Below are 22,627 nucleotides of genomic sequence, written 5' to 3'. Positions count from 1 at the left end.
ACCTATGGAAGGGGTTGGGTTGTAGAAGGATGCAGGGCTGGGGGATGTCCTGTGCAGCATCCTGAGCTTCTCTGGTGTCCTTGCAGGGTGACACTGGCCCCCCTGGCCCACGGGGACACCCAGGAATTCCCGGGACACCGGTGAGTCCTTCCCCCTTCTGCAGGGAGGGGTTTGGGGTTCACTCCTGGCCCCAGAGGGATGCAGCTCTGATCCCACGTGCCTCCCTCTAATCCCAGTCTTGTCCTTTCCTTCCAGGGCTTGTCTGGACCCAAAGTAAGTAGTGGGGAGCAGCAGCTGGAGCGGGATCAGCCCTGCCATGGGATCCCTTCCCTCCTTCCCACTCCAGGGGTGCAGGGGGCCCATGGGGGTGCAGCTCAGCACAGCAGCATCTCCCACCTTGCTTTCCTTCCCTTTTCCACCTCCTCCTCTGGCAGGGGCTGAGAGGCTTCCCAGGCCTGCCAGGCCCCAGGGGCACGCCGGGAATGCCGGTAAGCAGAGCCACAAACACCCCTCATCCCAAAATCTGGGTCCCTTACTCCTCTCAACGTGGCAGTGAGGCCCTGCCATGCCATGCTGTCATCCCATGGGGATGTCCAGCTGCTGGCACTGGTGGAGGAGCTGCTGAAGGGCTCCTGGGCAGCAGCCAGTGCCACCAGCACTGTCACTGTCCCCCAGGGTCTGGCTGGCCCCCCTGGTCCCAGTGGGCCCCCACTGATGCTGTCGCAGGAGGAGCTGCAGGTGAGTGACCCCAGCGATGCTGTCCCATGTCCTGCTGCTCCTGAGGGCCCCTGTGCACCAAGACTGAGCAGATCCAGCTCCTCCCTTGTCCCCTGCATGTGCCATCCCCTTCCTCAACAGCTGATGATGCTCCTGGTGGGGGGATCTATGATCAGCTTGGTGATATCCCCTCCTTTTTCTTTCAGCACCTCATTTATTCCTCCAACCACCTGAATTACACCGTGGTCTGGGCTCTGCTGGACTTCCTGAGCCGGGAGCTCCAAGCCCTCATGGAGCACCCCAATGGCACCAAATCCAACCCGGCCACCACCTGCAAGGAGCTGCTGCTGGCTCACCCCGAGCTGCCTGACGGTACCAGGGACATGGGGAACCGCCCTGGACCTGGCCCCATCTCCAGAGCCTGTGAAGGGACAGGCAGCTCTTTGAAATAAAGAGGGAATTAGGATTTTGGGGAATGAGGTCAGATGGGGCTTCATGGGCATCCCTGGAGAAACAGGCTGGTGGCCAGGCCACCAGCTGGGGTGGGATGGCACTGTGTGTCACCCTCCCTGTGCCAAACCTGGGTGCCAGGGGCTCTCCTCTCCTCCCTCCAGGGCAATACTACATCGACCCCAACCAGGGCAGCCCCCAGGATGCGCTGCTGGCCTTCTGCAACTTCACAGCTGGGGGGGAGACCTGCATAGCCCCCATCCACAACCAGGTGTGGTTATGGGGCAGCTTCAGCCCCGAGGGACCCCTCAGGGTGGGTGGGGACAAGGGCTGGTGGGGCTGGAGAGGGACAGGGTGACATTCCCTTGCTGTGGTGCCCACTGTCCTGGCAGGGAGCTGTTGGAGCACTCTGGAGCGAGGATCCCGGTCACGGTGTGTGCCAGGCTGCAGGGACAGCAGGCTCTGTGCTGGCTCCTTTGTCCTGTCAGTGCCACTCTCCCCTTGCTGGGACAGTGTGACAATTGTCCCCACTCCCCTCAGGTCCCCATCAAGGCTTGGCTGAGCACCTACAGCTCTGAGAACACCTTTGAGTGGTTCAGCACCCTGCCCGGGGGCTTCCTGGTGAGTGCCCGGCTGGAACAGCCGAGGGGACACCGAGGTGAGGTCGGGGGTCTCCAAGTGCCACCCTGCAGTGGTGGGACAGCACAGAGGGACGTGCCACCTCCTTCTGCGAGGAGCTCCAGCGCTTTAGCAGGGGGCTGGGGGGAGCACAGCCCCTCTGAAGCAGCCCCCGGTTGTCTCTCCCGCTGTCCCTGCAGCTGGAATACGGGGCCAGCGCGGTGCAGCTCCGCTTCCTGCGCCTGCACAGCCACCGAGCCACCCAGAAGGTCTCGTACTCCTGCAGACCGGCCCCAGAGCACAGCCAGCCCCAGCCCGACAAGGAAATCCGCTTCCTGGCAGACTCCCGGGATCACAGCTATGCAGCCAGCCTGCAGGGCTGCCTGGTGAGCCACCGTGCCTGGAAAAGCCTCCCGACATTTGGAGAGCCCTTTGGAGAGTGTTTGAACTCCCCCAGTTTGGGATGGACCGTGTGGATGAGGCTGCACACGGTGGGATGGGGTGGAGAACATCCTCTCCTCTAGCCCAAGGAGCTTCACGGTCTTGGGATGTGGCAAGGGATGGGGCGGGCCCTGGGGGACAGGAGGGAGGTCACCACCCTGGGGATGGAGCCTGGGTGCATCAAGGAGCAGCCAAGCGAGCTGCAGGCCCTCAGCTGAGGGGTTTGGTGCCGCTCAGCTGTCCCTGGTGGTCATTTCAGCCGGACAACGACTCCTCCATCACCGACACCATCTTCCAGTTCAGCACGGAGGAGCTGTGGCTGCTGCCCCTGCGGGACCTGGCTGTCTTCCACAACGGCGACGCCTCGCACCAGTTTGGTTTCACAGTCGGACCAGTTTGCTTCAGCTGAAAGTGGTGCCACCCAAACCGAGCCAGCCGGTTCTGTCCCCACCCAGGAGCCATCCCAATGGGGACAAGGGGAGGCTGGGGGTGGCACGGGGCTCCCACCTGCTCCACAGAGCTGCTGGCTCTCTCTGAGCTCCGTGTTTGGAGCTGTGTTATGTCCTGGGCTCCACTTCCTTCTGGAGCTGAGGAATATTGTTTACAAAAGTCATTTGTCTATAGATTATATATATATATTATATATGTATATATTATATATGAGAAGGTGCTGATTTCATGACTGCTTGGGGGAGGTTCATGTAATTATAATCCCTGGGAATTGTCTGTAAAGAAAAAGACCAACCAAGGAGCAAGACTAGTTCCAGTCTGGGAAAAGAGGAAGGAAAGGTCCTTTTCTTTGCCAGGATCAAGTGCACAAATGGTTGGAGCATTGATTTTACCAGGATTGGGCTGGTAATGGCCCTGGTGCGCCTGGGAGAGCCCAGTGTGGTGCTGCTCCAGCACCTCCATCACCAAGTGCTGCAAAGGGGTGAAAATGTCAATCCCCCCCCCCAAATCCTGCCTCGATTTTGAGTCTCCATCTCACTGAGAGGGATTTTAGTGGTGTAGAGTCAGGCATTGTAACACTGGGTGCCTCTGTGGGCATCTGCACCTGCTGGCACTTGGGGAAACTGAGGCAGGGGCAGCTCAGCACTCCTTGTTCCCAGGTGTAATGGTTGGAATGTCCCAGCATGGAGCAAACATCTGCATGCTTCTAGTCACAGCTGGAAGGAAACTTCTCCTTTGTCCTGCCTATCTATAGGGAAAATAAAATCATACAATCCTGAATTTGGGTTGGAGTAGAACCTGGAGACCATCCCAGGGTGACCCAAGCCCTGTCCAGCCTGGCCTTGGGCACTGCCAGGGATCCAGGGGCAGCCCCAGCTGCTCTGGGAATTCTATTCCAGGACTTGCCCACCCTGCCAGGGAACAATTCCTGCCCAAAATCCCACCTATCCCTGCTCTGTGGCCATTCCCTGTGTCCTGTCCCTCCATCCCTTGTCCCCTCTCCAGCTCTCCTGGAGCCCCTTCAGGCCCTGGAAGGAGCTCTGAGCTCTCCCTGAACCCTTCTCCTCTCTAGTCTGAACACCTCAAAAAACTCTCAGCATTTTCAGGGTGCAATCCCCGCTCTCGGGGACCGGGATTGAGCGGGGGGGAAAGCGATGGGAGGCAGGAGCGAAGGGAAAGCGAAAGCGCGGCCTGAGGCAGGGCCGGGCCGGGCCGGGGAGGAGGCGACACGGGCAGCACCGCCCCGCCGCACTACAGCTCCCGGGGAGCCCTGCGCCGAGCGACAGCGGAACGACAGCTCCCGGGGAAATAAACTGGACACACGACAGCCCCCGACATCGGAGCGACAGCCCCCGAGAGCCCCCGACATCGGAGCGACAGCCCCCGAGAGCCCCCACAGCCCCCGGCAGCAGCGCCTGAGGGGACGGGCCGGGCCCCACGCCCGCTGCCGCCGCCACCATGCAGGTGAGCCCCGGGACGGGAACGGCCGGGACCCCGAGAGCTTCCTGGAGCCCCTGAATCCGCCCTGGAACACCTTAAATACCCCTGGAACCCCTTAAATCCCTCTGGGACCCCTTAAATTCCCCTGGAACCCCTTAAATTCCCCTGGGACCCCTTAAATTCCCCTGGAACCCCTTAAATCCCTCTGGGACCCCTTAAATTCCCCTGGAACCCCGTGATTCCACCCTGGAACCCCTTCAATCTCCCTGGAGCCCCGTGAATCCCCCCTGGAATATCTTAAATCCCCCTGGAACCCCTTAAATTCCCCTGGAACCCCATGAATCCCCACCCTGGTCTGTGATTCCAGCCTGGAACCCCTTAAATTCCCTTGGAACCCCCTGAATTGCCACCCTGGAATTGATTCCACCCCGGAACCCCTTAAATCCCCCTGGAACTCCATGGTTTCACCCTAGAATCCCGTGAATCCTCCCCTGGAACCCCTTAAATCCCCCTGGATGCCTGTGATGCTCCCCTGGGATCACATGAATCCCCCTGGATCCCCTTAAAACCCCTCTGGAACCCCCAAGGGCCCCTCTGGAGTCTCATGAATCCCCCCAGAACTCCTTCAATCTCCCTGGCAGTGCCCAAGGCCAGGCTGGATGGGGCTGGGAGCAGCCTGGGATAGTGGGAGGTGTCCCTGCCCATGGGATGAGTTTTAAGATCCCTTCCAGCCCCCAAACCATTCCCTGGTTTTATTGGATGTTTAAGCCTGGTTTGTTGGAAGCAGCAAGGCCTGGAGGGTGACACCATTCCCGAGGAGGATCCCAGTTTGGGGACACCCCCGTGGGACACTGTGCTGTTCATGGTGGGGTCGGGGTGCTGCAGGAAGGCAGCTTTATCCCAAAATGTGGGATCAGACATCCCAGCTGGACTGGAGCAGCAGCCTGGCACTGCTCTGTGCAGGCACCACAGGTTTTGCTAAGAATAATCCCAAAACTGCAGCAGATCCAGCTCTAAATGCACACTGAGTACAGGAGGTTTCCCAACAGCTCATTTTCCCGGTGTGAATTCCTGCGGGGGAGGAGCTGGGTGCAGCCTCACCCCTGCTCGATCCCTGCTTTGTGGGACATCTCCCTGGCAGCGGTGCCTCTTCCCTACTGGGAGGAATGCTGGCATTTTTAAGATTTTGCCCTCTTGATCTTCATCCACCAAGAAATCTCTCTGTGGCCTCGCTGTAGGAGAGGAGCTTTTGGCCCAAGGAGCATCATTTTGGTGTCACACCGAAAATATGTGGTTCCACCCCAGGCTGGGGCAGCAAAAGGATCTTCTGGATCTTCTGGATCTCTGGAACAGGCTGCCCAGGGAACGGGTGGAATCACCATCCCTGGAATTGTTCAAAGAACATAGAGAGGTGGCACTTGGGGACAGGATTTAGTGGAGGCCTTGGCAGTGTTGGGGGAATGTTTGGATTTCATGGTCTTAGAGGACTTTTCCAAAGTTTATGACTCTGATTCTGCCCATCACTTCTGTCCCCCATCCCTAAAACAGTCACCTGCTCCTTCCACCACATTGCAGACCTGTGGGTGAAGCCTGTAAAGGAGAAATAGCTTCATTTAAAGGCTAATTATCATTAATCTGTGGCCAAAGGAGGCTTAAAAGGCTGAGCTAATTACATGTGCTAATGTCTTTGGGTAAGGAGGGCCGAGGGGTGTAATTGGAGCCAGGCTGTGGCCTGAACACCCACGGGATGTTGGATGGTATTTCTGGCTGAGACTGGTCCTGCTCCTGTCAGTCACCTCTGCTGGTGTTGCAAAAGGCAGGAAAGAGCCTCCAAACACAGATCCAAACACGGATCCATACAGGAGAGGAGCAGCCGTGAGCTCCACAAACACCTCCTAGAGAGCTTCACCAAAGGCAGCGTGAAAAACCCAACAAAATTCCAGCTTTTGGGCAAGACGTGGCAGCTGGGCACGAGTTCTGCAGCTGATGTTACACAAGAGCAATTCCTGCTCCTCCTGTTTCAGCGGAGTGAAGGAGGAGGGGTGGTGCCTTTGCAGGTCCTGGCAGTGTTGGGTTTGATGCTCCTCTGTCAGGGAGGCACCCCTGGACCTGGTCCCCATCGTTGGGTGCTCACACCTGTGGCTCTGGGTGCCTCGGTGGTTGAGTTTTTGGGTGTCCTGGCAGTGCAGGACGTTTCTCTGCCCTGGGAGGCAGAGGGGAGCAGAGGCTCTGCTCAGCTTCCCCCAGGGACCTTCCCTCCTCAAATCCACGTGGATGAAGCCCTAGATTCATCTCTCTTTGTCACAGGGGTAAACTGGCTTTTTGTCACAGCCCAGACACTCACAGGAGCTGCTGCTGGAGAGGGAAATTGTCCTGCTGGAGGTGATGGGAAGAGTTCAACCCAGTCAGCGTGACTGTGACTGTCCGTGCCAGTTCCTCTTCCCGTTTCACAGCTGGGGAAAAAACTTGCACCATTTGGTGAATCCCCAGATGAGCATCCCAGGGTGGGACCTGCTGACAGGGTGGGCACCTGAGGGGCTTCAGCACTGCCCTTCCCTGGCCTCTTTTCCAGATGACTTTCTACTTCTCGGACACAGCAGTGCTGCTCTTTGACTTCTGGAATGTCCACAGCCCCACAGGTAGGCTGCCAGCACTGGGACTCCATCCCTCCCTCCATGCCTCCATGCCTCCATGCCTCCATGCCTCCATGCCTCCATGCCTCCATCCCTCCATGCCTCCATCCCTCCATCCCTCCACTTCTCCTACTTAATTCTGTGAATTAAAAAGCTAAATACACCTTTTCCTGACATTTAACAACCCCAGTGCCAGGAGCCCTCCACTTCACCCCGTGGATATTCCCACACACCCCGTGCCAGGCCCTGCTGTGTCCCTGTCACCCCCACAGCCTCTCCCCACGCCTGGGCAGTGCTGGGATGTTTCTCCTGCAGGGATGGTGCTCTCGGTGCTGGTGATCCTGCTGCTGTCCGTGCTCTACGAGGCCGTGAAGATGGGCAAGGCCGTGCTGCTGCGGCGGGCGCTGCTGGCCCTGCCCCACAGCCTCAGCCAGGAGGCCCTGACCGAGCCCCAGCAGGGGGACAGTGGCCCTGCGCAGGGCAGGTACCCCAGGGACCCCCCTGGCACCCACTGGGGGGGCTCAGGGATGGCTCTGTGGCCCCGTGGCCAGCACAGAGGGGAGAGGGCTGTGAGGAGGAGTTGCAGGCTCACAGGGAAGGGGGGTGTGCACAGCCTGGGGAGGTGGCTCCAGGGGCAGCTCAGCCCTTCCAGATCCTCTGGGAGATGTCCAGGGTGGTGGCCAGAGGCTCATGTTCCCCTCCAGGAGCTGTTGTGGGTGCAGGAGGGTCCTACTGCTTTGGGGATGGGCACAAGCGCCAACTCTGTCCTCACAAGCCTGGCCCTGACCGTTCCTTCCTTTGGAGCCAACCCTTGGATTTTTCCTTTTGTATTTAATTCCTGGGGCTGCTCTTACTGCCAGCCTCGTTGATTTTGGAGCGGGATTTCCCCCTGAGCTGCTGTTTGCAGCCCCCACTCCTCTCCCTGCTCCCCAAACCCCCCCCTGGCCACCCCAGGCTCCCTCTGGGAGGTGATTCCAGCTGCCCCAGCCCCTCGTTGATGCACTTCCCATCTCCTTCCCCAGGTGGTTTTGGTTCCACGTGGGCCAGACGCTGTTCCACGTGGTGCAGGTGGTGCTGGGCTATATGGTGATGTTGGCAGTCATGTCCTACAACGCCTGGATCTTCCTGGGGGCCATCGTGGGCTCCACGCTGGGCTATTTCATGGTGTACCCCCTGCTCGGCCGGGGCTAGAGCCCCCCACCGTGTCCCACCTCCTGCCCCTTTGTCTGGGAAAGCTGCTGTCACTTCTGCTGGGTCTGTCTCTGTCCCCGTGCTCTGGGGGATGCAGAAACCCAAGGACTTGTTGGGGGCCCTGCTCTGGGAACGGGGAGCCCCATGTGCAGCTCCTCAGCCGGTGGCTGTCCCCTGGCTCTCAGGGACCTTTGTCCAGGTGATGACAGCGGGGGGGTGCTGGCATTTCCTCCCCTCCCTGCTTTTTGAGGAGGCTGATCCTGGCTGGAATGGGAACCATCCGGTGACTTGCTGGGGGAAGGGAGCAAGCTGGGCTCAGGGACCCCTGCCCAGAGCTGCCCTGCACCAAGCCCCTCTTCACACAGTGCCTTTGGGGACGCTGGGGGGGTGCTGCCACCCCTACCCCGCTCCTGTGCTTCAGGGATGGGGCTGGAGCAGCCCCTGAGCCGCTGGTGTGGCTGTGCCAGGGGGGAAATGCTGCTCCAGGTGCCTCTTGCTGCTTCTTCAGGACCCCCCTTCTAATAAAATCATCTCAGCTCCTCTCCTGGTTTGTGTCGCTGCTGGCTGGGCTCAGGATGTGCCACCCCTGGCTCACAGAGGGACTGGGATCCCCAGTCCTACCCAGGGAGGCAGTTCAGGAATAAGGAGAGTCTCCTCTGGCATTAAATAAAGCTTTTCCATTTTATTAATTATTATAAGCATATCTTTAAACATTTGTATAACTTTCTTAATAAAATATCCTGGAAGAGACAGGTTTGAAGTTCACAGAGAAAGGCACTTTGAGGGGGGCCTCCCAAGGCACTTTGGGGGCCCCCCTGAGTGGGTTAGGCTGGGCACCCCCCTTCTGGGGCAGGAACGGTGGCACCTAAGCACAGGTGGGTGTCGGGGTGCTGGTCCCTGCTCCAGGTGTCCCACCCAGGAGTCCTGCAGACCCCCAGCACCTCCAGGGCTTTTGCCATCGCTGTGTGGGGGCTGCAGCAGTCCTGTCCCATCCCTGTGACAGATGGGGGGTCAGCAAAGCCCTGCTCTTTGCTGAGCCATCACAGCAGGTGCCAAAACCTGCAAAGCTGGAGAAACCATCCATGGCAGGTGCTGAGATCTGGAGGGCAGGGGCTGGGATCTCTCCACTGCACAGCGAGCTGAGCCTGGAATTATCCCAGTCCTGCCACGCACTGCTGGGACACGGCATGAGTGCCACCTTCCCCCAGAGATTTAACTCTGAACTTAAAATATCTCCTCAAACACCCTGGGATGGCTGGGGTGGGCTGTGGATGCTCTGAGCCCGGCCTGGATGCTCTGAGCCTGGCCTGGATGCTCTGAGCTCAGCCTGGATGCTCTGAGCTCAGCCTGGATGCTTTGAGCCTGGCCTGGATGCTCTGAGCCCAGCCTGGGGCTCACGCCTGTCCCAGCACTCTCCCCCTCAGCAGTGGCTCACGCCCCACAGCGTTGCTGTCCCTGTCATGTCCCCTGGTTTCCATCACCCCCTGCAGCCCCTGCTCCCACTGGCGCTCCCGGAGCCGGCCGGGGGGGTGGCAGTGGGCAGGAAACGCCTGGATTGGGGCAGGGACACCCCTGGGGACAGCCAGGAGGGTCCCATCCCACACACCCACCCTGAGCAGGGCCAGTGCCAGCCCCCCCGGCAGCCCCAGGCACTGGTGTGGGGGGCAGATAAAGCTCTTCAGTAAAGCATCTCCTCAGTAGGAAAGAAAATAAGGCAGAAGAAGGACAGAGCAGAGCGCAGGGGATGCCCCATGCCAGACTGGGGCCACCCCTAGTCCGACCCAGTAGGGGCTGTGGGCCTGGCCCCCGTTAGGCAGCGAGGTCTCGGTGTCCCCATCCCCTCCCTCTCCCGCGGTGCCGCTCTCCATCCCGGGGGTCCTATCCCCCTCCCCCAGCCCCAGCGTCACCTGGGCCAGTCCGTGGCAGGGGGCTGGGGCTAGAACTCAGTCTGCACCCCCTCACCGCTCTCCGTGCTGGCCCTGGGCTGTGGGGGGCTGCGCTCCCCTTGCTCGCCCGTCTCCATCTCGCTGCGCTGGTGCCACCCTGGTGATGGGCTCTGGGCTCCGGGTGGTGCTGCTGTGACTTGGGGCACCTCGGCCTCTGCTGGGACATCGGCTCGGGGGCTGGCTGGTGCTGCTGTGGCATGTGGCACGCTGGACACCGACGGGGAGTCAGCTCTGGGCACGGGGGACGCTGGCACGGATGATCTCGGTGCGGCGTGTGGCACCTCAGCCTCTGATGGGACATCAGCTCTGGGCACAGGTGATGCTGGCACGGATGATCTGGGTGTGGCGTGTGGCACTTCGGCCCCTGATGGAGCATCAGCTCTGGGCACGGGTGATGCTGGTTCAGGACGTTGTCTCACAGTCCCTGACGGGACCTCAGCTGCAGGGCCAGGTGACGATGCTGGTGTGGCACACTGCCCCCCCGATGACACCTCAGCTCCCCGCACAGGCGGGGCTGGTGCAGCCCGGCGCGTCCCAGCTCCTGACGGGATCTCAGCTCCAGGGACAGGTGACAATGCTGGTGTGGCACGTTCTCTCCCAGTCCCTGATGGGATCTCAGCTCCAGGGACAGGTGACGATGCTGGTGTGGCACGTTCTCTCCCAGTCCCTGATGGGATCTCAGCTCCAGGGACAGGTGACGATGCCACACAGCGCACCCCGTCCCCATCACGGGCTGGACCTTGCTGTGTGACATCCCCTTGGGCAGCCCCTGCCAGCAGCAGCCCCTCCTCGCTGGCACCACCGGCGTCGGTGCCATTCACCAGCCGCTCCTCCACCCCGGCACCATCCCCGAGGCTCTCCTGTGCCAGCGCCTCCCGGATCTCCTTCACCGCATCCGGGGGGCTCGGGGGCACCCCGGGATGTGCCTCCTCTGCCTCCTGAGGCTCGGGGGAGCCGGGCTGCAGCAGCGCCTCGGCCCCGTAGGGCAGGGCCCCCTCGTCGTCCTGGATGACCGACACCACCTGCTTGGCCCTGCGGCGCCGCTCGGCCGCCGGCTCAGCCTCGGGCTGCCCGCTGTACTCCTCGCTCCAGTCGATGGGCAGGCCCTCTCCCAGCAGGTGCAGGTTGGGATCGCTGTTGTGCATCACCATGCTGTCCCTGTACAGGTTGTGCTTCCGCTGCACGGCCGCCTCCTTCACAGCTGGGGACAGGAGGGGACAGGTCACGGGGGCTGCTGGCACCGCCAGGCTGGGACACCGTGCCCAGTCCTCCCCGTGGGGAAGCCAGGTGGGAAAGCTGCTCCTGGGGCAGCCCCCAGCACCCTGTATGGGGTCACCCCTCCTTACAGAGCCCCCAGCACCCTGTATGGGGTCACCCCTCCTCACAGAGCCCCCAGCACCCTGCACGGGGTCACCCCATCTCATACAGCCCTGAGCTGATCCCCTGAACAGAATCACCCCTCCTCAGAGACCCCCTGAGGGTCACCCCCTCCTCACACGGGACCCTACCTTGCATGATGTCTTTCATCACCGACTGCAGCACCACCTCCTCGTAGGTGTTCTCCACCAGGATGAAGCTGGCAAAGTCCTCAAAGATCAGCTCCTGAAACTTGGCTAATTCCTGCCAGGGATAGAGGTGGCTCAGCCCAGCAGGTTGGGGGGCATGGATGCTCCAGCCCCTCCACGGGGGTGGACAGTCCTTCCCCACACCCCAAACTTCCCCCTCTTACCCCCTTGCAGGTGGGGGCCAGCTTTCTCAGCAGGAAGGGGATGGTGATCTGCAGCAGGGCCTCCCTGAAGAACTTCTTCCTCACAGTGCTGCTGTCATAGTCAAATTTCTGCAGGGTGAGAAGGTGCCCAGGTCACCCAGGGCTGTGGGCTGGCAGCTGTGCTGTGCTCCTCACGGGCACAAACCCCTGAGATTTGCCCCCCAGCCCATTTGCACAGAACACTCCCCTCTGGCCTCACATCCCTCTCTCCAGATGTTTCCCAGTGTTTCTGAGCCCAGGTAGGAGCCAGCTCTTCCACTGCTGGCTGCAGGAGGGTTTGGGGGCCAGTCTGAACACTGGGGGACTTTTACAGATACGGTCACAGGGGTCCAGGCTCCTCCAGGTCATTTCCCACTTGCCTGCCCCCAGCAAAATCCATGAAAACCTCAATATAAAGAAGTATTTCCTCAGAAGACTTGTTGAAATAGGCAACATCACTCCTGGCCTCTTCCCTGGCCTAGTGAGGCCACCAAAGGCCCTGAGCCCTTGGCTCACCTTGAGCACCCTCTCGAGGATGCGCTGGATGGATTTGCACAGGTCGTCCTTGCCCTGCAGCTTCCCCAGCTCCTGGTGCAGCAGGGTCTCGAAGGTGTGCACGGCATCGTCCATTTGCTGTGACCAGAGGCACGTGGTCAGCGTGGGGGGACACCCAAAGGGTGGGCAGGGGGCTCTTGGGGCACTGCCACACCAAGATGAGCCTCAGCACAGAACCCCACTCCGGTTTGGGGGTGGAAGGGACCCTAAAATCATCCAGTGCCACCCCAGCCATGGCAGGGACACCTCCCACCATCCCAGGCTGCTCCCAGCCCTGTCCAGCCTGGCCTTGTGCACTGCCAGGGATCCAGGGACATCCCCAGCTGCTCTGGGCACCCTCTGCCAGGCTCTCCCCGCCTCCCAGGGAATAATTCCTTCCCAATATCCAACAGGCAAAGAGCCTTCATTCTGGAGAAATCCCTGACATCCCAGCGTGGCATTCACAGCCCTCACCCTGAGGATCAGGGGTGTTGAGAGAGGAGGGTGCTCAGAGCTGGTTTGCACCCCCTGATCCTCCTACACCCCACTCCAGGCTGGGCTGGACCAGCCAGGGCTCCCCAAACCTCTGTTCCCAGCCCAGGGGGACAGGGGGGACTCTGGTCCCCATCTCACCTGTCTCATGTGGATCTGGGCCCTCTGCTTAAAGACGGACGTGCTGGAGACATCGAATCGCTGCTGAAGACCCTCCAGTTTCAGCTGGTCCATCTTCTCATAGCACGACTGCATCTTCACGGGGTGGAAGGCCAGGTGGGAGAGCTTCTCCATGTACTGGGGACAAAGCCAAGCTCAGCCTCTGCACGTACTCAGGGCAGGAACATTCCACCCCACATGGGTGGAACCTTCTCAGCCTGCGGCCCACACTGGGGGTGGCAGCTGGACTGGCCCTGTCACCCGTGAGCTGGCAAGGAGCACCACCGGGTCTCACCTCCACCAGTTTCTCCAGGCCTCCCTCGTTGACAACGTTCATGTTCATGTCAGTCACCTCCTTGAAGAACACCTCCCGCACCTCGGCGAAGCCCTGGCTCGTGGGGGTCATCAGGGCCTCCAGGATGGAGGAGATGTAGGGCTGGACGTGGTTACGGACACAGACCTCTGCCTTGGGCAGGACAAAGGCTGGGAAAGAGCAGGGATAAGGATGGTGAGGCTCCTCTGTCCTTCCAGCCCTTCACAGCACATCCTAAACCACCCCAGGGAGGAGGAGGAGCTGCCCCTGTTCCCAAGCCCTGCCAGGAGGAGGCTCCTCCTTTCATGACAACACAAGGAATTCCTGCAGAGTGTCCCTGCTCTGTACTGATCCCACTCCTGCCACACTTGGGGGGTGACTGCCCACCTCGTCCTCCACCTCCTGGGACAATGCCATGAACCCCCCAAGGGTGCCAGGGGCAGTGCTGCACCCTGGAACAGCCACCCCAGGAGCCGTGGGCACAGCCCCACATCCCTGCAGGGCTGTACCTCGGATCTTGCTGGCCAGGTGCTCCTTGGAGGTGATGATCTGGTCCATGTCCGTGCGGATGGTGCTCTCCAGCTGCGGCCGCTCCTGCTCACACCTGGCCACTGCTGCGTCGTACTGCTCCTTGGCCAGCTCATAGACCATCCTATAGACAGCATCCGACACCTGGGGGCACAGGAGGGGGGTCAGAGACACCCCCACACCTCCAGCTGCACCCCCAACCATCACCTGCAGCACCTGACAAGACCCTGCCCCACAGGCACCCCAGGGACCCCCCAGCTGGGTGAGATGGAGCTCCTGCAGTGCAGAAACTGCTCCAAGTGGTGCTGGAGGGGCAGCGAGGTGAGCGCTGCCTCCATCACACAACCTGCCCCAGGTGGGGCTGGGGGTGCCGCTGGTCCAGGAATGCTGCAGGTCTGGGGATGGTGAAATTCTGGGAATGTTGAAGGTCTGGGGATGGTGAAGGTCTGGGGATGGTGAAATTTTGGGAATGTTGAAGGTCTGGGGATGCTGCAGGTCTGGGAATGCTGCAGGTTTGGGAATGCTGCAGGTCTGGGGATGCTTCAGGTCTGGGGATGCTTCAGGTCTGGGAATGCTGCAGGTCTGGGGATGCTGCAGGTCTGAGGATGGTGAAGGTCTGGGGATGCTGCAGGTCTGGGGATGCTGCAGGTCTGGGGATGCTGCAGGTCTGGGGATGCTGAAGGTCTGGGGATGCTGAAGGTCTGGGGATGCTGAAGGTCTGGGGGTCTGGGGATGCTGAAGGTCTGGGAATGCTGCAGGTCTGGGGATGCTGCAGGTCCAGGGATACTGGTGGTCCAAGCAGGAGAGCCCCAGACCACCCCAAAATCTGTCCCCAGCCCTGTTCACCGTCCCTGGGGTCCCAGAGCCAGCCTCCTGAGCAGGATGGAGCCGCTCGCTGGCGCTTCACACTCACTCTGCTGCCAAAGGCTGCGATTTTGGGGCTGGCAGGATGCAGAACCCTCCCCCTCCTCCCTCCCCCGGGCTTCCCGGCCACCGCAGCTACTGGAAAAGCAGCGTTTGTGTGTTTCCAGGCCGCTCAAGTGGCCCATTACGAGCCTGGTGGTAATTATCTATCGGAGTTCAAGGTTTTAACAGGCAGTTCTGAAGAGCCCTCAGTCTTTCGCAAGGCTTTGGGCTGGATTTAGCCCGCGCTGTTCTAAAAACAGCTCGCTAAATTTAGCCAGGACGGGCTTTGCTCCGGGGCTGGGCTTCCTCCTGTTCGCTTCCCTGGCCCCGGGGACGCGGAGCAGGCGGGGCTGGGCAGGGGCACAGAAGGAGCTTTAAAAAACCTCTGCGGAGAAAGGACGGATTCTTTGGCAGGGGCCGGGAGAAGGGGCAGGAAGGCGGTGAAGGGAGCCCAGCGGGGAAGGGAGGCCCCCCAAAGCAGGGTCTGGCAGATGGGGACCCCCCCGGGCAGCCCCAGCCCCACACCTGGATCCAGGTCCGCTGGCGCTCCGGGGCTTTGCCCTTCAGCCGGGGCGCGATGGTGCTCCTGAGCTCGGGGAGCAGCTCCTCCATCACCAGGTTGCTCAGGACCTGTGGAAGCAGGAGGTTTTTGGGGATCCTGCTCAGCCCCCCCAGAGCCCTCCCAGCCCAGGTTGGGGGTGTGGGTGTTCACCTGGGTCTCGTTCCCGCAGAGCATGTCCCAGGTGCCGTACTGCTCCTTGGACTGCCGGTACATGCGGATGGCGTCCGTGAAGGCTGGAGCCTCCACCTTGGAATCCTCGGAGATCCCTGTGGAGGGGAGAGGAGGACGAGTGGTCAGCCTGGAACTGGGAATGAGGGGCAGCCCGGCACCCCCAGCCCACCTTTGTGTGGTTCCCCCACACCCTGGGAGCCGTGCAAGCCCCCAGGGCTGTCACCCGGATTGGGGGATCCTGTTCCAAGCCACTGGACCCGACAGGGTGGGGGGCAGCAGTGGCTGGGGGGCTCCTGATCCCCTCCAGAGCCACCCCGGGGGCAGGGAGACACCCAGGAGCAGGGGCTGGGTAGGATGGGGGCTCAGTGACCCCCAAATGATGGATGGGATCCTGGGGGCTCAGTGACCCCAAATGATGGATGGGATCCTGGGGGCTCAGTGACCCCAAATGGTGCACGGGGACCTGGGGGCTCAGTGAGTTCCAAAGGTGCAGCAGCAGCAGCAGGGGCTCACCAGGATGGGGGGTTCAGTGACCCCCAGCACCCCATGGCACCCAGCACTGTGGGATGGGCCAGCTGGGGGGGCTGGAGGAAGAGAAGCCCTGTCGGGAGCAGCGTGGTTTGGAAGGAAGAGGAAAGTGGCCAAGAGGCCTCAGGAGTGAGTCAGGGCCGGGCTGTGCCAGGGTGAGTCACTGCAGCACGAGGGGGGCTCAGGTGTCACCCCCACCCTGGCACAGCACAGTCAGGAGGAGGGGCAGGGCTGGGAGATGGGGACAGCAGGCAGGCAGGACAGCCCAGGAGCTGTCCCACATGTCCCATGCGTGTCCCTGCCTTGTCCCAGCCTGTCCGGGCTGTGGAGGTCCCTGCCAGACAGGGAAACACCCCTGGGAGGGGATAGGAGGTGGGAACCCTCCACCCCCATGGCCGGAGGAGGGGATCAGGGTGGGATCTGAGCCAGGGTGACCCTGCTGGGAGGCTCCAGGGGATCATCCCTGCGGTGCTGACACGTCCCACACCACCTGGCAGTGCTGGGGACACGGCCAGGTGTCCAAGGGGACAGCCCGGGGCAGTGAGCAGATCTCTCCCAGTGCACACAGACTTTTCTAAGGCGATTACAATTAACTCCAAGCTTAAGCAGCTTTTGCTGAGGGGTAGCTTAATAATCAGGGGGAAAAACCACTGAGAAAGTAAAATCTGCTCCTTTCTCAGTCTTTGGTGGGAGCCAGAGCTGGGCTGAGCATCCAGGACTTGGTGCTGCTCCATCCACAGCTCCTGGGAGCTCAGATCCCTTCCCAGGTGGGACAACTTCTCCCCTTCTGTCCCTACAGGGCCTGGGACAGGATTTGCCCCCACAGAACCTTCCCAAGGCCACTCCAGGCTGAGCCTGGGGACATCCCTGAGTCTGTCCCCAGCCCTGTGTCCTGCCCAGCCAGAGCTGGGGCAAGAAGCCCCTGTGCCACTTCACAGGGCAAATTTAATGAGTTTCCTTCATCAATGTGTGATTTAGGGCTTGGAGGGACAGGAGCCAGGGAATGGCTCCCAGTGCCAGAGGGCAGGGCTGGATGGGATCTTGGGCAGGAATTGTTCCCTGGCAGGGTGGGCAGGCCCTGGCACAGGGTGCCCAGAGCAGCTGGGGCTGCCCCTGGATCCCTGGCAGTGCCCAAGGCCAGGCTGGACAGGGCTGGGAGCAGCCTGGGATGGTGGGAGGTGTCCCTGCCATGGCTGGGGTGGCACTGGATGAGATTTAAGGTCCCTTTTAACTCAAACCATCCTGCAACAAGAGGCAAGAGCCCTCAGGGTGGGCACTGCCCGGCCCCAGGTGACACCAGACTGGATGAGGGACAGTTTTGGAGCAGCCAGAACATCCAGGGACAGCAGGCAGACCCTGTGAGGAACAGAGCTGCACATCCCACTCCTTACACAAGAGCTGCTGTTACACAAACACAGTCTGAGAAAGGGAGGTGAAAATTCCCACACGAATCACAACCAGAGGCAGAAACAGAGCCTCTAATTTAGGGGGAGGGAAAAAAAAACAAAAACCCAAACAACCTAAAGTGCTTTACAACAACAAAAGAGCCTTCATGGAATATGAAACAGGATCCTGGAGCTCCCAGGAGCAGAGAGGGGCAGGAAGAACAATGTCACAGACAAATCCGGGCTGGAGGAATGCAGAAGCCCCGGCACTGAGCCCTCCTTGGCCACTGCCCACTTGGGAAGGCTTTTCCATCACATGCTGAGGAGAAGGAGAGGGAGGAGAGGATTTTCTGGCATGACCATGGCTGCAGAGAGGGTGGTGAAGGGGCTCCCACCTCCCTGTGTCCCACAGCAGCACCCAGCAGGTGGGAGCAGGGGGAATTAGAGATAAAAACTGGGGGGTTGTTAGCAGGATTCCTCTTTTATCCAGAAGTGGTTTTGCTCACAGTTGCTGGTGCAGCCAGCACGGGGGGTTCTGGGGTGCTGAGCTCACCCAGAAATGATCCTCAGGGGGATGAGGGGTCACAGCACCCAGCCCCACACAAAGGAGCCCAGGCCCTGGCTGGACTGAAGGGACACATTCAGCCCAAGGAGCTCAGAGACCCCCAGCACAAAATCAAAAGGAAAAGAGCAGTTTTTTAGGAGATTTAATCCAACATGGGAGGATGGAATCCCACCAGATCCCACCCTATTACAGCAACTCTGGCAAAACTGAGGCAAAACTGAGGCTACCCAGGGTTCCCAGGAACGAAATAAGAATTTAGAAACTGGGCAGCGTCTAAAATACCCACTAAAACACACGATTTTGAGCAGGTTTCTGCTCTGGCACTGCCTTCCTCAGGAAATTTCTCACCATCCCAAGCATGGCCAGGATCTGGGGCTCAGCCCAGGAGTGCCCAGGCCACAGCCAAGCAGGAAAATCGTGTTTTCCTGCCAGAGTATCACTGATGTGGGAGGCAGCTCCTGTCTCCTCCTGGCTGCACAGCCCTGCACCCCCTGCCCACAGCCCCAGCGGGCCTCGGGGGGAGCTGGGGTTTGATCACTTTAATTAACAAATATTTTCTCCCTTAGGGTGGGAAATAGGAATCAGGCAGCTCTGGAGCCAGGCTCTGTGCTGACTCCTGGAAATAATTCCCTGGGCAGGTGTCCCCATGGGCAGAGGATGGAGCTGGGCACAGGGATGCTCCAGGGAGCTGGGGGTGATGCTGGCATGGATGAGATGTTCAGTCATGGAATCCCTGACTGGTTTGGGTTGGAAGGGACCTTAAAATCATCCTGTTCCACCCCCTGCCACGGGCAGGGACACCTCCCACCATCCCAGGCTGCTCCCAGCCCTGGCCAGCCTGGCCTTGGGCACTGCCAGGGATCCAGGGGCAGCCCCAGCTGCTCTGGGCACCCTGTGCCAGGGCCTGCCCACCCTGCCAGGGAACAATTCCTGCCCAATCTCCCATCCAGCCCTGCCCTCTGGCACTGGGAGCCATTCCCTGTGTCCTGTCCCTCCATCCCTTGTCCCCAGTCCCTCTCCTGCTCTCCTGGAGCCCCTTTAGGCCCTGGGAGGATCTCCCCAGATCCTTCCCTTCTCCAAATCACTCAACAGCTCCCACCCAACTCCTCCTCATGAGCTCCAAACCATCTCCTGCACCCCAAAACCCCAGCCTGGCCTCTGCAGGGTCCCCCTGTGGGTCAGGAGGACGCTGCTGTGTCCCCAGGTGTCACTCACCGTTGTTGCAGTGCCTCACGCAGTCCTGGAACACCGCCCGCCACTTCTCCTGCTCCTTGCCCGTCATCACACAGAAATAATAGTGCCGGGCATAGGGGTGCCACAGGATCAGCGGGAAATCCGTGGGGCACTTCAGGATGGATGAGTGCCCAGATTTCGGTGTCACACCTGTGGAAAGGCGGGGATGGTTTGAGGGGGAGATGGGGCTGGACAGGGATGGGGAAGCTGAGGGGTTGGGGGTGTTCAGCAGGGACACACAGACCCTTCAGCTCCTTCCCAGAGCCTGTGCTGGGAGTTGTTCCAAAAGTTGTTCTTCATTTTTCCGAAAAGGGGATCAGAATGAAAATTGAAAAGTAAAATTAAAAGTAATTAAAATTCATGTGGTTCTCACGGAGCCACGGGCACGTTTTCCAAAACCACCCAAAGGTGCCCAGGGATACTGTATCCCAAAAACACCCATTCCTGAAGGTCTTCAAGGGTGCTACACCCCAAAATCACTTTTTCCAGAAGGCCCTAAGGGATTCTACACCCTAAAATGATCCCTTCCATCATCCCTGGGATGCTGCACCCCCTTTCCAATGATCCCCAGGAATGCTACACCCAAACCTACCCCTTCCAGAAGTTCTTCAAGGATGCTACATCCCAACCCCACCCTTTCCAAAAGCTCCTCAGGGATGCTGCACCCTAAGACCACCCCTTTCTGAGGGTCTTCAAGGATACCATGCCCCAAACCCACCTTTTTGGAGGTCCTCAGGAATGCTACACCACAAAATCGCCCTTTCCTGAAGGTCCTCAGGGATGCTACATCCTTCCAGAGGGTCTTTAAGGTCTTTTAACACCTTAAAAAAACCCTTCCAGATGGTCTTTAAGGATTCTATACAATTTCCAGAAGGTCCTCAGGAATGCTACACCCCAAAATCGCCCTTTTCTGAAGGTTTCCATGGATAGGACACCCCAAAATTGCCTTTTTCTGAAGGTTTCTGTGGATAGGACACCCCAAAATCGCCTTTTTCTGAAGGTTTCCATGGATAGGACACCCCAAAATTGCCTTTTTCTGAAGGTTTCCTTGGATAGGACACCCCAAAAATCACCTTTTTCTGAAGGTTCCCGTGGATAGGACACCCCAAAATTGCCTTTTTCTGAAGGTTCCCGTGGATAGGACACCCCAAAATTGCCTTTTTCTGAAGGTTTCTGTGGATAGGACACCCCAAAATTGCCTTTTTCTGAAGGTTTCTGTGGATAGGACACCCCAAAATTGCCTTTTTCTGAAGGTTTCTGTGGATAGGACACCTCAAAATTGCCTTTTTCTGAAGGTTTCTGTGGATAGGACACCCCAAAATCGCCTTTTTCTGTAGGCCCTCAGGGATCACACCCCCCAAACCCACCCAATGGTCCCCAGGGGCTGCCCAGCAGCACAGAGCCCTCACCAGGCAGGCTGTTGTTGACCAGCTCCAGGTACTGCTCCACGGAGGTGAGGATCTTGTAGCCAGCGCTGTTGATCAGCACCCGGGGCGGCAGCTGCCGCTCATAGGCCTGAGCAGGAGAAACGGTCATGGACGAGGTGTCCCCTGGGGAGTGACCCCACTGGAGATGGGTGACAGGGGGATTGTCCTCACCAGCTTGTTCTCGTAGAGGACCAGCCCGTAGTTGTGTGGCACCATGCAGAAGCGGTTCCTCCACTTCTTGTTCTCCTCGATGTACTGGAAGATGTTGCCTGAGTAGATGACGTGGTCCTCCAGTGGAACCTGCAGGGAAGGGACAGGCACAGGGGATCAGGGAGGGGACAGCTCTGTCCTGGGGGGCTCAGTGAGGTCCATCCATGGTGGTCTGGGTGGGGCCATTCGAGGGTCTCCGCTGGATTCCCTCCCACAGCAGATTTTGGTGCCTGAATTGGTGAATCTGGGCAATGCTCTGAGGGGCACCACAGCGCTCCTCTGAGGGGAGGTTTGTCCTGCTGAGCCACTCCAGCTCCCCTGGCTGAGTGGAAGATTGGAGCAGAGCTCTCCAGCTGCTCTTCCCAGCCCTGCAATTCCCCTGGCTGGGGGCATCTGCAGCTGGCAGGAACCAAACCCTGCCCAGCAGTGTCTCCAGGTGGGACAGGGCAGAGGAAGAGCCACCCCAAGGAGCCCAGCACCAGACGATGCTCAGATGTTCTGGACTTCACTGGGGCCAGTGACAGCTTTTTTAAACTGAGAGAGATTTTGAGTGGATTTGGGGCAGGAATTGTTCCCTGGCAGGGTGGGCAGGCCCTGGCACAGGGTGCCCAGAGCAGCTGGGGCTGCCCCTGGATCCCTGGCAGTGCCCAAGGCCAGGCTGGACAGGGCTGGGAGCAGCCTGGGATGGTGGGAGGTGTCCCTGCCATGGCAGAGGATGGAAGGAGATGACATTTAAGGTCCCTTCCAGCCCAAACCATTCCATGATTCCATGACAGGAACAGGCCAAGGGCAGCCCGTGCCCCCCGAGCTGTGCAGCCCCTCCCCAGCTCTCCAGCACCTTTTAGCCAGCAGCGTTTACACCACCCCAAACACAGCCTGCCCGAGGGAGCCAAGAATTTGTCCCAGGAATTTTTATGATCCCAGGAACATAAACAAGAGCTGAGAGCTCTCGTGAGGGCTGGAGCGTGCTGCAGCCGCCTCTGCTGCCGTGGCCACCCACCCTCCACCACGGTGGCCACCAGAAGGGACCAGCCAGGGCTTGGATCCCAACCTGCCCCAGCAGCAGGACCCTCCTGGAGGAGCTTTTCCCACTCTTCTCCCTGCTCTGCCCTTCCCCTGGCTCCCTGCCTTCCCTGACCACACACCCCCTTGGGCTGGGGGAGGTCTGACAGCAGCTTGGCTGCTCCTCACTGCTTCCCAAAGCCTTTGGAAGAGGGAAAAGGAAGCCCAAAGCAAGCCCTGCAGGGCTGGGGGTCAGCAGGAGCAATGAGAACCCCAAAGGATGGGGACAGAAAGGAGGTGCCAGCCCTGGGGAGTCCCCACTGACTCATCCAAGGAGAATGAGCCCTCCCAAACTGGCTCCAAAAGCTCCACAGCCGGACACACCGGCTGCTGATGGAATAAAATCCAGGCTGAGCCCTGACTCAGCTCTGGGGACCCTGGAGAGCCCCAGCACAGCTGTCCCCTCCTCACAAACCCTCCTCACCCCAGGGGGCTCCTCCCAGCTCCAGCAAATATTTGGGACAGGCAGGTGTGTGCCAAAGTGTGGGGCCAGGGAGCCCCCGGGCTGCCCAAACCCCTGGCACAGGGCCAGGGGCCAGAGGGTGTCAGGGATGATTGTTCAGGAGCTCTGGATTGTTGGAGAGACCAAAGACAGATGTGTTTATTCCATATTCTCATTGCTGTTGTATTTTGCTGGCGTTTCAGGTGCCTCAATCATCCTCCACACCCCATTCCTGCTGTCCCCCTCTGCCCAGGAGGGCCACCAGTGTCACCCCTGGTGTCACTGCCCCCAGCACCACAGAGCTCACAAAAAAAAGGGGAATAAAACCCCAAACATTTAAAAACCCCAAGTGCAACATCCCAGCTGAGGCCAGGCAGGATGACACCTTCCATCCTCGTGCCATCCACAACCTTTTGGGGAATGTTTGGGGAGCACAAAGTGCAGCTGGAGATGCTCATCCCTCACTGTTGTGGTGTC

The 22,627-nt window shown here is 59.8% G+C and overlaps 3 protein-coding genes across 5 annotated transcripts in view; 2 read left to right on the top strand and 1 right to left on the bottom strand.

The window, feature by feature from the left end:
• The window catches only part of LOC131586626 (collagen alpha-1(I) chain-like), a 62,454-nt gene extending 59,075 nt beyond the window's left edge, over window positions 1-3,379 (top strand). Inside the window, exons 60-68 of the mRNA XM_058853655.1 lie at window positions 87-140; window positions 256-273; window positions 435-488; window positions 676-738; window positions 924-1,089; window positions 1,332-1,438; window positions 1,708-1,788; window positions 1,986-2,171; window positions 2,486-3,379. Of these exons, the coding sequence (XP_058709638.1) occupies window positions 87-140; window positions 256-273; window positions 435-488; window positions 676-738; window positions 924-1,089; window positions 1,332-1,438; window positions 1,708-1,788; window positions 1,986-2,171; window positions 2,486-2,635 (879 nt within the window). The 3' untranslated portion in view covers window positions 2,636-3,379. The remainder of the gene's footprint in view (window positions 1-86; window positions 141-255; window positions 274-434; window positions 489-675; window positions 739-923; window positions 1,090-1,331; window positions 1,439-1,707; window positions 1,789-1,985; window positions 2,172-2,485) is intronic.
• Window positions 3,380-3,901: 522 nt separating this feature from the next.
• On the top strand, window positions 3,902-8,574 carry SLC31A2 (solute carrier family 31 member 2). Of its 2 annotated transcripts, none has more exons than XM_058853582.1 (4): window positions 3,902-4,140; window positions 6,424-6,755; window positions 7,065-7,233; window positions 7,772-8,574. In XM_058853582.1, exons 2-4 carry the CDS (start codon window positions 6,689-6,691, stop codon window positions 7,938-7,940), a joined length of 405 nt encoding a protein of 134 aa, XP_058709565.1. In that variant the 5' UTR covers window positions 3,902-4,140; window positions 6,424-6,688; the 3' UTR covers window positions 7,941-8,574. The 2 variants fall into 2 exon arrangements, with proteins under 2 accessions (XP_058709565.1, XP_058709563.1); XM_058853580.1 differs by having other exon boundaries at window positions 3,904-4,140; window positions 6,689-6,755; window positions 7,772-8,565.
• A 23-nt stretch (window positions 8,575-8,597) lies between these two features.
• LOC131586588 (protein Niban 2-like) overlaps window positions 8,598-22,627 on the bottom strand; it is a 29,856-nt gene continuing 15,826 nt past the window's right edge. Inside the window, exons 3-15 of one of the 2 annotated variants that reach the window (XM_058853578.1) lie at window positions 20,608-20,736; window positions 20,419-20,524; window positions 18,992-19,159; window positions 15,278-15,393; window positions 15,091-15,195; window positions 13,641-13,803; window positions 13,114-13,301; window positions 12,801-12,956; window positions 12,150-12,266; window positions 11,616-11,723; window positions 11,395-11,506; window positions 10,243-11,087; window positions 8,598-10,167 (exon numbers count right to left, since the gene is read on the bottom strand). In XM_058853578.1, the coding sequence (XP_058709561.1) occupies window positions 9,877-10,167; window positions 10,243-11,087; window positions 11,395-11,506; window positions 11,616-11,723; window positions 12,150-12,266; window positions 12,801-12,956; window positions 13,114-13,301; window positions 13,641-13,803; window positions 15,091-15,195; window positions 15,278-15,393; window positions 18,992-19,159; window positions 20,419-20,524; window positions 20,608-20,736 (2,604 nt within the window). In that variant the 3' untranslated portion in view covers window positions 8,598-9,876. Of the gene's footprint in view, window positions 11,088-11,394; window positions 11,507-11,615; window positions 11,724-12,149; window positions 12,267-12,800; window positions 12,957-13,113; window positions 13,302-13,640; window positions 13,804-15,090; window positions 15,196-15,277; window positions 15,394-18,991; window positions 19,160-20,418; window positions 20,525-20,607; window positions 20,737-22,627 lie in introns of both variants that reach the window. The other variant, XM_058853579.1, reaches the window with a different exon arrangement.

Source organism: Poecile atricapillus, chromosome 20 (assembly GCF_030490865.1).
Source record: "Poecile atricapillus isolate bPoeAtr1 chromosome 20, bPoeAtr1.hap1, whole genome shotgun sequence".
Classification (NCBI taxonomy): domain Eukaryota; kingdom Metazoa; phylum Chordata; class Aves; order Passeriformes; family Paridae; genus Poecile; species Poecile atricapillus.
The sequence above is the reverse complement of the archived record's forward strand: the minus strand, read 5'-3'. Positions and strand labels throughout refer to the sequence as shown.